At 39.2% G+C, this 20542-nt stretch overlaps 3 protein-coding genes across 4 annotated transcripts in view; 1 reads left to right on the forward strand and 2 right to left on the reverse strand.

The window, feature by feature from the left end:
* The window catches only part of LOC131429722 (MLX-interacting protein), a 147126-nt gene extending 139656 nt beyond the window's left edge, over positions 1 to 7470 (forward strand). For both annotated transcript variants that reach the window (XM_058594042.1, XM_058594043.1), the window contains 9 exons: positions 260 to 389; positions 458 to 631; positions 690 to 1167; positions 1222 to 2255; positions 3830 to 4458; positions 4524 to 4651; positions 6074 to 6197; positions 6259 to 6388; positions 6448 to 7470. In XM_058594042.1, the coding sequence (XP_058450025.1) occupies positions 260 to 389; positions 458 to 631; positions 690 to 1167; positions 1222 to 2255; positions 3830 to 4458; positions 4524 to 4651; positions 6074 to 6197; positions 6259 to 6388; positions 6448 to 6641 (3021 nt within the window). In that variant the 3' untranslated portion in view covers positions 6642 to 7470. The remainder of the gene's footprint in view (positions 1 to 259; positions 390 to 457; positions 632 to 689; positions 1168 to 1221; positions 2256 to 3829; positions 4459 to 4523; positions 4652 to 6073; positions 6198 to 6258; positions 6389 to 6447) is intronic.
* Positions 7471 to 15432: 7962 nt separating this feature from the next.
* Positions 15433 to 17446, reverse strand: LOC131429725 (transcription factor E2F5). Its single transcript, XM_058594047.1, has 3 exons — positions 17056 to 17446; positions 16866 to 16975; positions 15433 to 16597 (listed from the first exon to the last, which is right to left on the reverse strand). The coding sequence occupies exons 1-3, from the start codon at positions 17236 to 17238 to the stop codon at positions 15808 to 15810; spliced, it is 1083 nt and encodes a 360-aa protein (XP_058450030.1). The 5' UTR covers positions 17239 to 17446; the 3' UTR covers positions 15433 to 15807.
* Positions 17447 to 18124: 678 nt separating this feature from the next.
* LOC131429727 (ATP-dependent RNA helicase DDX47) lies at positions 18125 to 19780 on the reverse strand. Its single transcript, XM_058594048.1, has 2 exons — positions 19511 to 19780; positions 18125 to 19455 (listed from the first exon to the last, which is right to left on the reverse strand). Exons 1-2 carry the CDS (start codon positions 19688 to 19690, stop codon positions 18157 to 18159), a joined length of 1479 nt encoding a protein of 492 aa, XP_058450031.1. The 5' UTR covers positions 19691 to 19780; the 3' UTR covers positions 18125 to 18156.
* Between the last annotated feature and the right edge of the window lie 762 nt (positions 19781 to 20542).

Here is a 20542-nt window from a genome sequence, read left to right on the forward strand (position 1 = left end):
TCTCTGCGTATAACTGCCAACTCGAGATTAATACTATTCATTTCATTCAATTAACTTCCATAAAACAAGTTAGAATCTCCTAGCTGTAGTTTCATCCATCCCAGCAAAACGACAAAAATCAATTACAATTGTGGTGATCTACATTTCATTCAATTGTATCCCATCAGGTTTTCTTACGAATTGCACAAAGACATGCTCACTCTTCTTGCAGTAATTATACGGTCATAGACGAAACTAATGTTTCTATTTTATATTTCAGGCTAGTGAATTAGACTTTTTAGAATGGTCTCCGAGCAGTGAACCACTGTTTATGATTACCGATAATATGCCCACGGATACCCTGTTCTCAACCCTATCGCAGTATCCATTTCCCGATTCTAGAGAAATAGGTAACTAATTCAAGCATAAATGGTACGCAATTGCCAACTAATTTCTGATCGATTCGTTTCATCCACAGCACGCGGAGCTGGTAGAGCAGACTTCATTCAGCCAAGCCTCGGTCCGTTGCAGCCGAATCTTGACGATTTGATGGACTTAGATTTAGATTTCCTTAACTTTACACGATTGGCCCCAGTGCCCGAGGAGGGATCGGAAGATATCCTGAAGGCAATTGATTACAATTATCCATTAGGTTGGTCACAGTATATTTTGTATGTTCTTCATAGCTTCTAATCGTTTCGTGTCCATAGCTTCTAATCAAGCGAACAGCAGCAGTAGCATTCAAGATATTACAGATACATCTGCGAGTGCAGCTGAACAACAAACATCCACACGACCCAGTGGTAATACCAGTTCTGTGATTACGGGGCCTGGTGCCCTGTTGAACCTAGGGCAGCAGCAGCAGCAACAGCAAACAACCCTAAACTCTATTGCCCCTGCCGCAATCCACTATTCAGCAAAAATTTTTACACAGAACCTCAACGTGAGCGGCGATTCAACGACATCTTCTGTGTCGAGTGTGTCTCCGCAACAGCGTCAACAATTGAGTAACGCAATAGGATCTTATATATCTGCTCAACTTCAACAGCCGATTATAACGGCCAACGTACCTGTTGCATCTAGTTCCAGTGAAAATACAGCTACCGTCATTCCAGTGGTGACTTCCAGTGAGGAATCTATAAAGGACGCAAAGGCGAAGTATTCTCGCAACTTTCTGAAACATTTAGGGTAAGCTTTTTAATGTTCCCTTTTGATTTTCGTTCTGAGACTTTATACTTTCAGTCGTGAGCCTCACAATTACGACAAGTGTCCACCGACAACGCATCAAACTATGGCGTACAATCTGGTGCAGCAACCTCATCTGAACCCAAATCTTCTCAACAGTGCTGCGTACCCTTCCTCAACGTATCAAATTCAACCGGGAGGAATCATTCAAATGTCCGGTACTCCTCCCAATCAAAATGTGCTCAGTTACAACAGCCTTCAAATGCAACCTACAGCATCTTCACCGAACCCGATGAACTTGTCCAGTAACTCCGTTCCCGGAAACAACACTCCAAACTATCTACTGCAGAGCATGAGTTCAAAATTGCTAACACATAGCCAGTCGCTACCGGTGCAAAACAACCAACAAAAGACTCAACCGCGCTCAAACTCGATGCCCACAGCTCAAAACTATCCACACATCCTCGCATCGCAGAGCTCCCCTCCAGGAAACATTCACCAACAACACCAACAGGATGCATTCAAGGGATCGTTACATCCAACACAAAGCTCAAATTACAAATTTTACCACAGCCACCAGCCGCAGCCATACAAAATTCCTTCCCAGTCTTCCGGCAGCTATGGTAGTGGTGGTCGCAGTATGCGACATTCCTCGCCGCCCCATGGGCATCAATCCCAGGCAGTATCCCTGATTCAACAGTCAACGATAGAACAAACACAGCAGCAATTGCAAGATCTCCAGCAACAACAGCTATCTCCGCAGGCGCAGTCGCAACAATCGCAACCGAAACGACACCCGCCGCATCCGACCAAAGAAATGTTCCGCTCTAACAGCCTGCCCATTAACGCTACCTTCCCGTTGCCACCGAAGGAGGAAAACTTTGCCGTACCACGGTACCAAGCCAAATCGACCCCAAAGCTCAAGAATCGAAGCAATTCGATGATCATGAAAGCACCCGGTGGCAACAGTGGCAGTGCAATGGTTGCTATCGGTAGTACGAATCTACTGCCATCGCTACATACGACCACCAGTGAACCGATGTTGAACGTTGGTAGCAGTGCGTTGCTAGCCCAGCTGTTGACCAATAACAGTAAGTTGACACAGATTACATATTTAACACTCCGAATGCTAAGGTGTGAAAAAGTTTCGTGGCTCTATCAAGGGTAGTCTTGGAACTGTCTTCACCATTTTGAGAACGATTCATTATTTCTTATCACCACTAAACATTGAGATGTTTTTGATACTAATATTCAGGGTTTGAATGTTTTTTTCCGAAAAAGCAATTACGCTCAAGTCTTTTTTTATGCGGTTTCTTTTGATGTGGATTTTATGAGTTATATCGCTTTTCAAGCGAATTTTCTAAGCTATGCGATTTTTTATGCAAATTTCCAAAGTTACTCTTACTCTTTCAGTTATAGGCCACGCGAGTCTCTGCTGTATTCAGGAAGCGCTTCTAGTCCACTCGATTTATGGCTTTTCTCCGCCAGCCTCGGTATCGGTGAAGGGTGCGCAAGTCGTCTTCTTCTTATACCGGTCAAATCATTGCCATTTTAACCAGATTGTTCTCCGATATTCTAGCAACATCCCCGGCCCACCGTAACCGCTCGACCTTGGCCGTTTGAACGAAGGTTGGTCCTTTCATGAACTGATGCAGTTCATGGTTCGTTCGTTTTCTCCACGTACCGTCTCCCATCCGCACTTCGCCATAGATGCTTCGAAACACCTTCCGTTCAAAAGCATCTAGTGCACGATGATCCGCCACAAGCATTGTCCAGGACTTGTAGAGGATAACCGGTCTAGCCAGAGTTCTGTAGATAGTTAATTTCGTACGATGACGAATTTTGCTTGATCGAAGCGTCCTGCGGAGTCCAAAGTAAGCACGATTTCCGAACAAGATGCGTCTTTGAATTTCTCTGCTAGTGTCATTATCGCAGTTACTAGTGAGTCCAACAACACTCGTCTCGTCGACTATTTTGATTTCATCTCCGCCAATCAGAACTTGTAATGGGTGGCTGACATTATCCGTTCCAGAACTCCTGCCTTTCATATACTGATACATTGATGTCAAGTCCGATCCGCTGGCTTCAGTTTCTAGTCCGATGTGCGTTTCTTCAATCTTCTCAAAGTTGCGTGCAGCAACGTCAATGTCATCAGCGAAACCGAGTAACTGGACGGACCTTCTGAAAATCGTGCCACTCGTGTCTATCCCCTCTCTTCTTGTCACACTCTCCAAAGCCATGTTGAATAGCAGACACGAAAGGCCATCACATTGCCGTAACCCTCTGCTAGTTTCGAAGGGACTCGAGTTTATCCCCACTACTCGAACAACGCACAATACTCGATTCATCGTAGCCTTTCAAATTTATGCAATTTTATTTATGCGATACGTATACCTCGCACGAAAAAAGACTTGAGTGTATAGGTTATTATTTTTCTTCAGTATTCTCGTTGAAGAGTCAGTTTTGTCTTCGATTAGTTAGTGCAATACAATGCATGTACAACTACTATGTCAGTTCAATGTGAACTGCTATGATTTCGAGCGGACTTTTTGCTACACAATTGCAAATGCAATGTTTTTTCTTTAGTTTGTTTATTTCGTTTACTTCAAGCATTAATTTTTTCAAAATATTCAAATACTATTCTAAATCTTAACCCTCCCCGCAGATTCTAGTACCTTACTAAACGCTAAGCAGACGAATTCGTCAACAAGTGCCATAGGAAGTCTTTCACCACAGCAGCAGCAGCATCAGCAACAATCGCACCAGCAGATCACGCAACAGCACCAACAGCAGCAGCAACAGCAACAATCGCACCAATCGATCTACCAGCCAATATCGTTGGCTGCCTCGATTTCGCCTACATCCTCCCAGTTACAGCTCAATCAGTCCCAGCATAGTCCACAGCTTCAGACACAAGGGCATTTGGTTCCCGTGGTAAATTCATCGGGGGGTACATCGGTGCTCAGTTTTGCATCTTCATCTCCCAGCGCTGGTATTTCACTGTCATCACAGAGCCTTTCACCAGAGTCCGTGCTCGATCATGACGCACCGATGTCACCGGTTTGCATTGGTGGCCTAGCGTGTGAAGGCACCGGAAGTTGCAGCAGTGGTGGTAATGGCGGAAGCAGCGGTGGAGTTGGTAACAAGTTCCATCAGCAGCAATGCGCTCGCAGTGACAACCAGCGCCGTACAGGGCACATTCACGCAGAGCAAAAACGTCGGTACAACATTAAGAATGGTTTTGATATGCTGCACTCGCTCATTCCCCAGTTGCAGCAGAACCCGAATGCCAAGGTTGGGTCTTGAAATTTCAGTCAAAAAAACATTTTTGATATGCTTTTTATGTCATATTATCGCAGCTAAGCAAAGCCGCCATGCTGCAGAAAGGGGCCGACTATATCAAGCAACTTCGATCGGAGCGGTCAGCTACCAGTGAACAGATGGACGCACTGCGCAGGGAGATTGAGGCCCTTAACAATTCTCTGAGGTAAGTAACACGAATGAGAAGCTTTCGACCCGAGTTTTCGGGGCATTTTTTTTCTTTCTTATGTGGAATACATCTTTGATTTCTATACAGGGATGAATTTTGAATTAGGAGTTTTTTAATATCACGGAACATATCGTTATATTCGGATTAAATTTTTAGTTGCAACTGAATCACCACATTAACATTGCTCAGTTTTGCCCTGAAGAAAAATAACTACTTTGATGAATCACCGAATTTCGGTTGTTTTTGAAGTAGTTTACCGAGTTAAGTTGATATCATTATTTTGCTGATTTCGATAAAACGACCAATTGCTGGTAAACACGGTAAATTGCAAAACCGGATATCAGTATAATATTTTGAATTACCGAGAAACCGGGAAAAATATACCAGGTATTTTGGAAAAAGTTATCTTAGCCGAAATTTCAGTAAAATATCGCCTCCCCGTTCGTTTTCGGCATCTTATCTCAGTGAGATCAAAAATAAGTTTTAAGTGTGTACTATTTACAGTCTTGAGCAGTGCGGTAAAACTTCATTTCAATCGAAAATTATTAGATGAAAATGAAATTTGTTGACTGTCAGTATATCCCTTATCATTCATTTTACTTTTGTTGCCGAAGCTCTCATTATTCATCGTTAATTGAATAACCGAAGTTTTGCTTGCTCAGTTTGTAGTGCCAAGTAGTCAAGCTTTCAATTATCACCAGCAAGTCAAAACAGATTATTTCGACTGTTTGAAATGTATTGAGATGTGTTTCGAAACATTAATAATGTTTACTGCAGTAAAGTGATAGTCAGTGTGTGCACACATTTAATTTCAATTGAAATGATTTAATAATAATATAAGTTTAAGGTACTAAGCAGCTCTAAGATGCCAAGGGCAGAAGGAACTTGTTATACGGGGCTTATTCGAAAAGTGAAAAGGCTTAAAACAGCGAAAAATAAAAATCTGGCGAAAGAAAATATCGTCCAGAGGGCTGAAGGAGAAGCGTTAAGGTTTGAGTCCTTCTTCTGGGCGATACTTTTTCGCAAAATTTTTCGCTATTTCATGCATTTTCATATTATCTCTCCGTCTATGCAATGTGTACATATGAAATGGTTCATTAACACCTTCAATTTCCTGCTAATCTCCTTCATTTTCCACATTTCCATTCATTTCTAAAATATTGATTTTCCACATTTCCATTCATTTCTAAATTTTGAATATGAAATGTTTTGGTATATAAAGATTCCAGTTGAGAACAGTGTTTCCAAAAATCGACTACCTGTATCGCATGCAGGATCCTTAAAAAAATATCAATCCAATGACGATGGTGATTACAATTTGAACCTTTTTTTGCAAGTTCGTTTAAAATAATTCTTATGTACAATTAAAACAATTTAGCTTCCTCGCTTGAAGCTAAACTAATCTACTTTTCATTTCAGTAACCTACAAACCGCTCTACCAGCCAGTGGTGCTCCGGTTTCACGCCAACGAACCGGACGTGTTAAGGAACTTTACCACCAATACGTTCGACAGCGTACCCTCGACAATTGGAAGTTTTGGATCGTAAGTATTTTACTGTATGTAACCCACAATCTTCTACAGCAATCTTTCATTGGTGTTGTAGTTTGGTCTTATCTTCGAGCCACTGATGAACACCTTTAACCAAACCGTGTCGGTCGCAAGTCTGGACGAAATGTGTCGAACCTCGCAGCTTTGGGTCGATCAACACTGCTCACTAGTTGAACTTAGGCCAGGTAGGAGCTACTCTCCCTTTTGCGATGAAATTCAATCGTTTTACGGTGCAAATTTTCAGCTGTTTCCAATAAACTACGACAGTTGTCAACGACGACAGATATCTTGTCGGATCCTCCAACTTCCCTGCACGAAGAAGTATTGAAAGCAATTTCCAACTCACTGCCCTTGCCCGGTTCCAATGGCGACAGTTCTGGAAGTCGATGTGGAAGCAACGGCAGCAGCCCCAACCGAAACTCTGGTGGATTACAGTAGACGAACGCCGCAGTTTTTATTTGACACATCAGAAATACAAATAGTCCATTTGAAATCTATTGGGTGGAATAAATTCAGTAGTGCCTTAGTAAATGCACGACACTCCGTCAGCGCAGGTTGTGCTTCATCTCACAAGTGAAGAGTTTGGAACTATCTGAAAAAATAGATATGATCGCGTAACAAAATGGTCAGAACAGTTCAACAACTGAGTTACGATCTCTTGCAGTACATATATCGATTGCTGGCTAACCATTTCATCTGTTTTTAAAATTAATTTTGCGGCTTGATACAATTACGTGATCGATCGCTGATGCTTTAAACTAAACATATGATTAAATTGTTTCATAGATTGCCACAAAGCACAGCACAGCACAGCACAGCAGTACACTGCTCGGTCATGCCTCATATGAACGCAGAGAGTCACGTAATGCAGAGCAGCTTCAGTTCCGCCCAAAGGAATTACTCGGCATAGCATTTTTACTGGATTGATTAAGCATGTTTCCATAAACGGGAAAGAAATTTACTCATTAACCCATTGTTGTGTCATCACATTGATGGTTTTTGTTGGAAAACCACTAAGAGTATGATTATTGAAGTGTCATACCGTATCACTTTTTTGTTTGTTGTATTTTCCGCGGAACAAGTTATTGTATGTGCGAGTGTTGAGAAATCCAGAGCGAATTTAATACCGGCTAGTTGAATAAGTGTAACCACTATCTAGTGGGTTAATTAGTTATTACATTTTTGCCTAGTTTTAACAAATGGTAACACAACATACCATGTTAGAATAAGCCAAACAAAAAAGAATAAAATATATTTTTGAAGACTACTAGTCGCTGATAGTGTCATATATCCGAATAATCATTCTGAAGAGTGAATTAATAGATCGCCAACGGTTGAACTTACCAATTCCCTTTCAGCCTTATCCTGTGGTGTTTTTTGCTGTATCCAGCAAACCTCTCCATGTAGCTCAATCCATGACCGTTTTTCGCCAGCCACTCAAGACACGGATGCTTCGTAAGTCACCTTTCACTTGATCGATCCACCTTTCACGCTATGCTCTTTCTTTTCTTGTGCCTAAGGTGACCATGGAAGCGAGCCACAAATGGCAACTAAGAATCCACCTACCCTCTCACTCCACCTTCCGCTTATTTCCATTTCAAACATTGCTTCTCCTTCCCTCTCCCTGTTGTCTTATTTACCGCCGCTATGGAATGCAAAAAATAAACAAACAGTTCAAGTATTGCAATCTTGTCAAAATGCCTCGTCCAGCTAAGAAGAGGAAAGCAGCGCTTATTCGCGAAAATCAATAGAAAAATAGATGGAATACGTTGATAGAGTGTGTTTTGGGTAGTGAGTATGTGCGGGACTCATCAGTTCAAACAGTGGAAGAAATGGCAGATGTGCCGGTTCAAAACAATACCAAGTATTTTAGAAACTGTACTGGATCCAATAATTTGGTATCAATAGGTAAAGTTCTAAAATATTTTAGTCAATATATGAAATTATATTGTCAAATTTGCATGATAAATCTTTTTAGAGCAAATAGCCGATGACAAAGCCCTCTCGTGCCGATTTGTCATCGTATGAAATTGAATCCTGACAAATGCTCGACCATCACATTCTCGAAGAAGAAAGAGCCATTTCATTTTGATTACTTTCTGGAAGGATCCCCGATAGTCAGAACGACGTGTGTTAAAGACCTTGGTGTCTTTCTCGATGAGCAACTGACATTCAAGCAACACATCAGCTATATCGTTTCTAAAGCTTCTCGCAACCTAGGATTTGTTATGAGGATGGCTAAACATTTTACAGACGTGCACTGTTTAAAATCTCTGTTTTGCTCGCTTGTTCGTTCATCCTTGGAGTACTGTTCTGTCGTTTGGAACCCTCACTACATAAACGGAGCTCATAGAATCGAATCGATACAACGCAGATTCATTCGCTTCGCCCTACGGCGCTTACCGTGGAACAATCCTCACCAACTACCAAGCTACGAAAGTCGCGGGTTATTAATCGGTCTCGATACACTACAAGTTCGTCGAGATGTGGCACGTGCTTCACTGATAGCGGATGTTTTGACCGATAGGATTGACTGCCCTGCTTTGCTCCGCGAAATTAATATCAACGTCCGACCCCGGGCTCTTCGCAACAGTGCATTTCTTCGACTTCCTTTACGACGAACTAACTACGGTGCTAACAATGCTATTATTGGCTTGCAGAGATCATTCAACCGCGTTTCATCAGGATTTGACTTCAATCTATCACGCAGTAGGATACTTGGAAATTTTTTATATATTACTAGAAATTATCATTAGGACCATATTGTGTCTGTTGATTATACCTAAATAAATAAATAAATAAATAAATCAAGCCCTCTCGTCAAGTGCCACTTGACTGTTCTCTGGGTGAGGTTGCTTTCCAATCCGAAAACGATGATGTTGTTGATAAAACGGAAAATGTAGAATTTGTTGGTTTGTGTTTTTTGAATATGGGAGCTTCATATTGAAAAATTAAAATCTATATAAAAAGCCATTGCAACAGAGTTTGTTCTGATTTCGTGTTACTATACTTAAGCCATCAATGTAACAGCTTCCTTTTTACTTTGTAATGTAAGAAAAATGCAAAGAACCAAGCGAGGGCAAACAGTAAACTATCTTCTTTGGCACAATTTTTTTGGTCGCATGATTGCAATTTGTTAACTCCAGAATGAGCATGAAGATGAGATCCACTCTGTGATTTGAATAGTTTCAATGTTTACATTTTGTTCTTGCACCTGTATTCCTCTCAGCACACAAATATTATTATTTCATTCCTCTCTACTCACAAATACTACAGGGTGATTTTTTAAGAGCTTGATAACTTTTTTAAACAATAAAACGCATAAAATTTGCAAAATCTCATCGGTTCTTTATTTTAAACGTTAGATTGGTACATGACATTTACTTTTTGAAGATAATTTCATTTAAATGTTGACCGCGGCTGCGTCTTAGGTGGTCCATTCGGAAAATCCGCTTTTTTATCGACAAATTTTGTTCAGCGATGAGGCTCATTTCTGGTTGAATGGCTACGTAAATAAGCAAAATTGCCGCATTTGGAGTGAAGAGCAACCAGAAGCCGTTCAAGAACTGCCCATGCATCCCGAAAAATGCACTGTTTGGTGTGGTTTGTACGCTGGTGGAATCATTGGACCGTATTTTTTCAAAGATGCTGTTGGACGCAACGTTACAGTGAATGGCGATCGATATCGTTCGATGCTAACAAACTTTTTGTTGCCAAAAATGGAAGAACTGAACTTGGTTGACATGTGGTTTCAACAAGATGGCGCTACATGCCACACAGCTCGCGATTCTATGGCCATTTTGAGGGAAAACTTCGGAGAACAATTCATCTCAAGAAATGGACCGGTAAGTTGGCCACCAAGATCATGCGATTTGACGCCTTTAGACTATTTTTTGTGGGGCTACGTCAAGTCTAAAGTCTACAGAAATAAGCCAGTAACTATTCCAGCTTTGGAAGACAACATTTCCGAAGAAATTCGGGCTATTCCGGCCGAAATGCTCGAAAAAGTTGCCCAAAATTGGACTTTCCGAATGGACCACCTAAGACGCAGCCGCGGTCAACATTTAAATGAAATTATCTTCAAAAAGTAAATGTCATGTACCAATCTAACGTTTAAAATAAAGAACCGATGAGATTTTGCAAATTTTATGCGTTTTATTGTTTAAAAAAGTTCTCAAGCTCTTAAAAAATCACCCTATATTACTATATGAAAAAGTATTGTTTCACCAATACTTTTACATTTATTTTCCTTGGCTTCTGTCCACGGTCACCCTAACGGAGTAGAATGAAGAACCATTTTCACTTTTTTTAAAAACCGTGTACAAGTGGAAATTCGTTAAAAATCACGATAACCGTTCGATGCCCCCTTTTCCATCCGATTTGTCTAGTCCAACAAAATTCCTGCACTGCTGCGACATCTTTTTCTTCTTTTTTCACTTCTGGTGGCGTCACCTCACTTGAGATGACACCGATTAATGGCACAGCGACTTAGATATATTGTCAGTAAATTTTCGTTTATAGTCCAATGTACTTTATTTTCACTGGACTACAAGTGAAAACCTCGCTATGTGACAACGTGGAGTTGCCAAAGTACGGATGAAAATCCTTTCTTTCTCGCGAAAATACTCAAATTTTTACCGCACTAACAAGGTACAACGTGTTCACTCGTTAAGAACTCACCGGAAGTCCTGCTGCGACATCGAATTTGCAAGTTTTCAACTCATTAGCGACTCTTACACGAGTCATTAAAAATGTCATTACTAAAAAATTATATCATTTTAATGAACGTGTAATGGTGCAGTAATGACGAGATTTCTATAGCGGCCCTTACACGAACATTAAAAATGTCATTTTAAATTATGACTAAGTAATAATGTATTTCAAATTTGTTAGAAATCTCGTCATTACTGCACTATTACACGTTCATTAAAATGATATTATTTTTTACTAATGACATTTTTAATGACGCGTGTAAGGGCCGCTTATCAAATTTGAAATACATTATTAGCGGCCCTTACACGAGAATTATTTTTGTCATTTTTAATGATGACTAAGTAATGATGTATTTCAAATTTGATAGAAATCTCGTCATTACTGCACCATTACACGTTCATTAAAATGATATTATTTTTTAGTAATGACATTTTTAATGACTGGTGTAAGGGCCGCTATTACTTAGTCATCATTAAAAATGACAAAAATAATGCTCGTGTAATGGCCGCTATTGTGCAGTATTCGATCGCACCCTGAATCGGTCTGAAATGAACAGGGTGCTCCATCTTTTATGTCGGTATGTAAACATTGAAAAATTTTGAGAAACAAAACCGATTTCTATAAGCGATGTATTTACATTCAGTTTGATTCCTTACCATTTTTAGACTAGCTTTTGAAAACAATATCAATTAAGTGGCCACTTTTATTACCAAAAATTGTAATCAATAAACATTTCCCGCAAATGGTCAAACTACTTACACTTTAAGGATCATTTTCAAAATCGAACACACCGGAAGTTCACGTAAACCTTATGTGATGATTCTATTCATTTTAAGGGATGTTCGTATAACATTCATTTTGTCACGTAATATATTCAATTTGACATTTAAAACCATTTTTCGTGATTTTTCAAGTAAATCGAATGTGAATTTTCATTTGAGTGTACAATTACCCGAAACCTGACCATCTCTAGTACATTTACAAGTATCTAGAGTTTCAAGTGCAGATATAAGGGATGCACCTATATGTAGAACCATTTGAACTAATGTCTGCACGATGCTTTTTGCGAGGAATAGTCATGTCAGCCTTGTTGAAACAAGCAATCACTAGATTCAACACTTACCGTAATGATACTGGAACCAATGGTAAAGAAACTGTACCTTGTTCCTGAAGGTGAGATTGACATAAAGTTGTACAATCTTGCAGGAGATTGATTGTGCTTATCGAACTGAATACTGGAAACTTTATCTCCAGTAACCTAATACATCGATTAAAAAAGGGGCTGGGTAGGGGTGGTACATGAAATTTTCGAAATCGAAAAAAAAGTTTGATGGCAAAAGTCTTAGAATTGCATGAAACGTCGAGATTTAGTGTCATCTTGAAAATTTTTTTTTTGGAAAATATCGACTTTCTGGGAATTTTTTTTAGATAACAACTAAATCTCGACATTTCATGCATCTTTAAGGTTTTTGGCATCAAAAAAATTTTTGATTTCGGAAATTTCATGCTTTTTCAAGATCGAAAATTTTTAAACTTTTTAACCGCTTACCCATGTCCGATTTAGCTCAAATTTTGCATGAGGATTTTTTTCGAGATGTTTAAACTTCTGAACAATAGCGCTTTACGAAATTAGAGGTGATCCCAAAATATTGGCACCCTTATGTACAGAGTCCGCCATGTAACTTTTTTTTAAACATGCAATAATACACAAACGGTTCATTCGATTTCAAGATTAATTTTTTCATATTAAAGTACAATCCTTCCGGTAAATTGTGAAATATAATTTCATTCAAATGGCTGCCTTGGCTGGCCTTGTAGTACGCCATACGGTCGGTCCAGTTTTTTAGTACATTTTCGATTGTATGCAGTATGGTTTATGAATTTCAAAAAAATTTTTTTTTGTAGATGTTACTAAATTTCGACGTTTCATGCAGTTTTGAGACTTTTGGCATCAAAAAAAATTTTTATTTTGGAAATTTCATGTACTCTCCCCTATGGTGCTTTTCCAAGATCCAAAATTTTCAAACTTTTACCGCCAGGCAGCACCTCTTAAGCATGTCCGATTTAGCTCAAATTTTGCATGAGGATTTTTTTCAAGGTGCTTGAACTTTTGAGCACTAGCACTTTAAGAAATTAGAGGTGATCCCAAAATATTGGCACCCTTATATATATATATATATATATATATATATATATATATATAAGAGCGGTAAAAATCAACGTATTTTGTCGGCTTCGTCACTTATACAATCATATCTCCGGAACCAAAAGTCACAGCCATTTGATCTTTGAACTTGATCAATGGCGCAACAGTGGCTTTCAAACAAGCCTAAGTTTGTTAAAATCGGTTCAGCCATCTCTGAGAAAATTGAGCGCGTTCAAATATCTTCGAAAAGTGCACACACACATATATACACAGATATTTTCCGATCTCGTCGAACTGAGTCGAATGGTATATAACACTATGGGTCTCCGAGGCTCCGTTCGAAAGTCGATTTTTCCAGCAATTCTAATACCTTTCTATAGAAAAGGCAAAAACACTTGATATTAATATTCAAACAATAAATTAATATTTTTCTCGGTAGCCGGCTGCCAGATTAATCAATATAACCAATTAATAATTTTAATAAATAATTAAAATAATAAAGAATCAAGACTCGCGTGAAATCTGTTGACCTTTATTTGGTGATTTAAAATGATTTTATAACAACCGTTTAGAATATGTCAATGTAATGAATCAACTATTTTGTCTGAATCCTGTTCACTCGTTTATTTTGTATCACGTAATTTCATTTATAAAAAATTCTGAAGTTTTTATACTTTACGCGATAGTATTGCAAATTTTTGTTCAGTTTTCTCGAATAAGAGCTGCGAATCAAGACTTCCCAGGACTTCAATATAGGATATTGTTGAAACGTTCGCTCGGGAAGTCAGTGAGTTTAGTGGTGCATCCGAGCATCTTGAAATCGGAACATACTGAGTCGCGCGCGAATAATACCAATACTGAAATTTTTACTAACAAAATCCATCTCCCGTGACACTTGTGAAGTGCGCAGTAGTATATACGGCCTCTAGTAACAACTATCATCCCTTCCCATTCCTTAGACGGTCTACGTTCGGGCCTGGCCGGCGCCGGTACTGATGTACATTGAAGGATGATTTACCAGTCCCAAGTCATATCATCTAGAAACTCCCTGTACAATTTCAGCTAATCCCGATCAGTAACGGAGTAGCAACCAGGGGTGGTCGCTCAAGCTTGAACTCAAGTAACCTAATACGTCGATTAAAAAGTCCCCGCTCGGACAAAGATAACAACATTTTTGGCAAATTACGATTTTATTCATCAATGTATTTTCTTTGAAGAGTAACTTAATTATTCCAATCAAAAATGATCTCATTCTGTTTACCAATCCAACTTTAAATCATCATCTCTGGTACAGACTTAAGTTGTAATGGAAAATATTTGGTATCATATGTTATTTGACTTGTTTTTTCGCTGATTTTGTGTCATCATGCTTGTTTACGTCCGTATCGACCATACGACGAACGGATACTTTCGAACGTATACGAATAAACCATTCTTGTTTTCACTCAAATGTATTCGAACGCGACTCGTTTGCCACAGCATATTGAAATATCAGTAAACTTATTTTCTCCTCTTCCTAAAAAAATGCCTGCGATGCCGACCCTTCTTTAGCACAGGGAACGCGTTCGAACACATTCAAGTGAAAACAAGAATGGCTTGCTCGCATTCGTTCGAAAGTATGTGTTCGCCGAATAGTCGATACGGACGTAAACAAGCATGATGACACAAAATCAGCGAAAAAACAAGTCAAATAACATATAATACCAAATATTTTCCATTAAAACTTAAGTTCGTACCAGAACTGATGATTTAAAGTTGGATTGGCGTTGTTCTTACGCATGTACGATGTTTGAAAGTGTGATTGATTCGAACGTAAACGGTAATACGAACTTGGCATACTTTCGAACGTATCGCATACCAACGCATAGCTCGGATAGTGTTTTCTGAATCAATTTTCCGTACCGCTGTTACTGATTGAAGTCAAACTTTGCCAAATAAATTTCCGTTTCAGAATCCAGCTCTCGCAGTGTTGTAATTGCAAATACTCGAATGCTACAATAAATTTTCTATGATATTATAATACCGGTTATGTATTTCGATCAAGTTCCATTTTTCCATACAAAAAACAGCACTCAATAAAATTACAGAATGGGAGTTTGATATTCGATCGGAAAACTATAGTATACGATTCGATAAAAAATACAGAATCCGTTTAATTACCAGCCACCGAACAAAGTGTTCAATTTGAACCGAATTTTACTTCAGACGGTAATTTAATAGAGTCTGAGAAGTATGAAGCATACAACCACATTCGTTTAGGTTTACTTGCTTCGTAGTTTTGATTGGATTTCATTATATGTTTCACTACGACACTGTACGAAGTAAGCTACCTAACAGCAGTGGATTATTCTAGCAAATAAACAGTCAACATTTATTGCAACAATCATAGAATACTTTATTTAGTGACTATATCCGGGATATTATATACTTTAGTGACTATATTCGTATTCGGTTATTGGTGGACTACAACATGCTGTGGTGTGATGCGTATCGCTATTATTCTGCATAATGACGGACTACTCGAACAAACTCGAGTGCATAGAAATAAGCTAATCAGTTTCGTTCGTCAATTACCACCATCATGATCCAGAATAAAAATGTATAATTTTAAACTTGATATACATAATTGGTCACATAAATTATTGACTAAGCCTAGACATGGAAATTTTCCGCACATTCGGAGGAAGGATATATTTTTGCTACAGCTATTCACAATCCCGAATAATTAATTTATGTCGAAAGGTTCTAAGCCATGCTTGGTTCTGTGCCGTTTTGATCAATTGAATTGGTTGAGTCTTGGGACTCTAGCGTAACGGTGGACGGAGGATTCATGTCGAATAAATCCGATATGCCCTCTTTGGGAGTTAGCACGAAAGGATAACAAATGGTTTCCTGCAGTTTGATGGAAACAAAAGGTGAATCGGGATCACAATCCTCATGTTCCGAAAATCTCTCAGGTTGGAAGTGGCTGTGATTGGTTAGTTTACAACCGAGTAATTCTTCGGCACCAAGGCGTTCTTGTTCGGCTTTTTCTGTCTGTACTGTTTGTTTGTGTTTTGTTTCCATCTGCTGCTGCTGCACTTGAATTGCACTCGTTTTGTCCCGCCAGTGATCATCTATCCGCTTAAACTGGTGTTTTCTTTGCCTTCGTTGAATGTTGGCTCTTCTTGTAGGTCGTGTAAAGCACGATCCGTGCGGTTCACGGAGCAATCTAACGTCCAGTGGGAGTCCTTCGGTAGAGGAAACATGGAGAACACTCGTCTTTCTGTCGACATTGATTGCTTCGGGTTGCTTGGACTGGTGCTTTACCACCAGATTGGTTGTTCGATCTCCGAAAGCTTCTGTAAGGTCTTGACTTGTGAGGTATGCAAAGGAAGTGTTGCACTCGTCGGCCCTCGAGTTTGCATTGGCTTCTTGAATGACTTTCAGATGCCGGTTAATAGCAGCTTCGTATTGCAGTAAAGAGTTCCGTTCGTGCTTTAGCACTCGGGTACGCCGTGCCACATCTCTTGGATCCGGAGCAATAGAGTCACCGCTGGAAAATTACAAAACTTGATTAATTATAATTGAATAATTAGACGAGGACCAACAACAATTAGGTACAACATTATATGAGAAGAGTAACGAGTAAATAATAATTTCAACATAGCAACCCTTCACTTTCAGCCAATCCATTTGTGCTGAGCGCGCAATTTTCACAGGTACTTTGCAAGCGCCATTTTCATTATTTTGAAATGCAACCTTGCGCGCCTCCTCCATAGGAGGAAGAAAAAAGGGTTTTTACCGGACTAGATCCTACTTACCGCCACTTCACGCTATTTTTCTCGTGCTTTTCGATCAATCCGATTCCTTCGAGCACATTGGTCACATCGTAAATACGACGTTTCTGGCGTATGTCCAAAATTTGAGTGGCCTGTAATCAAGTGCAAGGTAGTATATGAAGTCAACAAAAAAAAATAAGCGCTCGTCATTTCGACATTTGCAGTGAATTACTTTGCCCAAATTCAATATTCCGTTGGGGGCTTTTTTCAGCAGATCCACGACACTGACCGTCACTATAGCAAGTGACTTTTCCGGTCGTTTTACTCCGGATTCAAGCTCATCTTCTGCCTGCTGGCGCTTCTTAGCGCTATCTGTCTTTTGCATCTCCATCGTCACTGACTGCAATGATACCATTCACGACACACGACTAGTTTACTGACATGTGAAAAAAATCTATCTTATTGCACATAAACACATCATCAGCGACAGTAACAGAACATCTAAAATCACTTTCTAATGGTAAAACATACAATAACGTGTCACAGTTGCCGCTAGGACAGAAAAAATAGGAGGATCAGACCGATTTGGAGCAGAATTCCGCCATTAGATGCACTCTGTGACATCATATGGGTAAATGTCAGTGTGTTCTGGGAACGGGTTTGTGTCTTCACTTATTTATAAGAACATGGTCCTGGCTAAATGCATTTTTCCTAGCGTCAAGGGGTATGTGCATACTTTTTTTATTTATAAAATCACAAAATTGGTTATAAAGCAAATTAACTTGATGCTACTGAATACCTTACGGAAATATAGACAGTTTTGCAAACATCATCCAATTCTGCATTTCGATCGAATGTAAAAATTCACATTCTTCATTTTGAACGAGTTATGTTTTTGTGTGGAAACAGCAATTTGAAGAAAAAAAGTTATTTTTTACCCACAAATTTATGCTAGGTGCACATACCCATTTTGATGTGATTTTACTGGCAAAATATATTTGACGTCACAAACGCACACTTCAGAGTATTTGACAGATCATGGATTGATGGCTATCGCCCGTTTATAAAATTTAATAGATTAAAGCAGAATAGTCCTTTTCGTTCAAAGCTGCTATTCATGGTCGATAATCTTGTCCACAATCTTACTGAATTTTGGCTTTGAAAGCATTTTTGAATTGTGATAATGTTTACTTCAAACTATAAAAAATGTATCCATACCTAAACTATTACTGAAATCACACGGGCTGTGTAATAATTGATAAAATAAAATGATTTCTTTCGATTTAGAACAAACATGTCAATACTTTCCACAGGTCATCACTACTATTGAGGTTTATTTTTTAAACTTTCCCTTCCATTTTCCACCCTGTTTGATACGCTTCCGTGCTCCATTAAACTGCTCCGTATCATCGTCGTCCGACTCCCCAACGCGTGCATGATTTTTTCGTTTGCTACCCTTACGATCTTCAATGTCCTTCTGCTCGAGACGTGCCGTTCGCTGAGCTTCACTGACTCGTTCTTGCAGAGCCATCACCTCGTCCTCCTCGTATTTGAACTGCGGTAGTTTTTTGCCAAGCAAATGCTCAATCCGCTGGTACAATTCCACATCGTACTGCGTTACGAAGGTGACCGCCTTTCCCGCCCGTCCGGCACGTGCAGTACGACCCACCCGATGGATGTAATCTTTGCTATGCGTGGGAATGTCAAAGTTCAAAACCACATCCACATGGGGTATGTCCAGTCCACGAGAAGCGACGTCCGTTGAAATGAGAATCTGACGGGTTTTACCTTTGAACTTGTTCAAAGCCGCCAGTCGATTGTTTTGTGACATTTGACCGTGCAAAGGCACAGCGGCTAGACCAAGGGCACGTAACATGAGCGCAGTACGAACGGTGTTGTTGCATGTACTGCAAAATATCATGAAACTATTCCCAGCTAGCTCGTTCAAAATATGAACCAAGTAAACATCTTTATATTTAGCAGGAATAAAAATATAATATTGCAACAGCTTATCCACTGTTTGATATTTGTTCGAAACTTCAACTTTTACAGGATCTTGAAGTGATGCCCTTTCCAACTTCTTCACCTTTTTAGTCATTGTGGCACTGAACAAGAAGGTTCTCCTTTCCCGCGGAATAACCTTCAAAATTTTTTCCAGCTCGACTTCAAAATCCAGATTCAAAATTCGATCAGCTTCGTCCATTACCAAGTATTTCACTGCTTTCAGATTGAACCCTTTCGTGTTTTCCAGATGATCCACCAACCGACCAGGGGTAGCAATAATAATATGCGGCTTCCTCGCCAACTGAAGTGCTTGCGAAACCATATCCATTCCACCGACGACTACACAGCACTTGACTCCAATGGATACTCCCAGAGCCTCGAACTGTTCCGAAATCTGATAGGCCAACTCGCGAGTTGGCGTTAGGACAACAGCGAAATAACGCTGAGGGTTATCTAGCAATGCCTGCAAGATGGGCAATGCAAACGCTCCAGTTTTACCGGAACCAGTCTCGGCCAGTCCGATGATGTCTTTTCCCTGCAAAGCGAGTGGAATCGCTTCTCGCTGAATCTTAGACGGTACTTTCCACTTTAATGATCGACAAGCCTTGCATAATGTATCGATTAAACCCTGTAATTGCTAAAGATATAGCTTGCTGTTTATTTTACCGAGTGATGAAACATACCATATCTTCCCAAGTAGCAGACTTTTCAGCCGAATCACCATTTTCAACCATTTGCTCACCACCAGAGTCTTGACCACTATCATTATTGCTTTGCTGTCCATTTGAACTGGAGTAGGCTTCCACCTGTCCTTCTTGCTCCATATCAGTTAAATTTCCGTTTTCGCTATCTGAACTATCCATTTTAAAGTATAACTATTTTACAATACGATAGAAATACAACCGAACGAATGAACTAAAACGTGTTTTGCCTGTTAACCAAATGACAGCATATCGAGACTCGAAAGCAAAAGTCTTTTCTTGTTGATTTCAGACAAAAAAAATTGAAAAGGCCTTGGCTGTGGCACACCCTCTTCTATAAAGTTCAGAGATGCCAGATATTTTCATAGAAAATCTGTATTCTTTGTATAAAAAATCTGTATTAATATGTATTCAGTAATAAAATGAAATTCTTACAACAAAATGATGATAAAAGATGTTATTCCAATAGATTGTGATTGTAGGATGGTAGATTCAATCAGTCAATTCAACGACAAAGTTTCATAGTTTTTTTTTATCCACAATTGAATTGCAATTCCATATATTTATCTAATTTGAAATTGATGACTTTATAATTTGACATGGAATTTCAACGCCCAATATGCAACGTCAAGTCGGTTCATACAACTCTCAGTTTGACAGTCAAGTTTCATGATGCCATTACTTCCTTAAATAAAGAACTGTCTCTGAGCGTATCCAAAAAATCATCTTTTCTGTTAGTTTCTCATTCACTTGGCTTCTCCAATTTTCACTCAGTCATTGAAAAAATTGAATATCAGTTCAAATTGGTTTCAAATTATAATATAAATGGATTTCCCAGATTTTCATATTAATTTGTGATTTGTCCGTTGATTGATAGACTTTTATATCGTCACTGGAATCAAATACTAAAAGATAGCTCAGACAGAAAAGTTAAATTTGTTCTTTCTTACTTTCTGTGACATCTGTATAAATCTGTATAAAATTTAGAAAATCTGTATAAAATCTGTACTCTGT

The sequence above is a fragment of the Malaya genurostris genome, chromosome 2 (genome assembly GCF_030247185.1).
Source record: "Malaya genurostris strain Urasoe2022 chromosome 2, Malgen_1.1, whole genome shotgun sequence".
Lineage (NCBI taxonomy): Eukaryota > Metazoa > Arthropoda > Insecta > Diptera > Culicidae > Malaya > Malaya genurostris.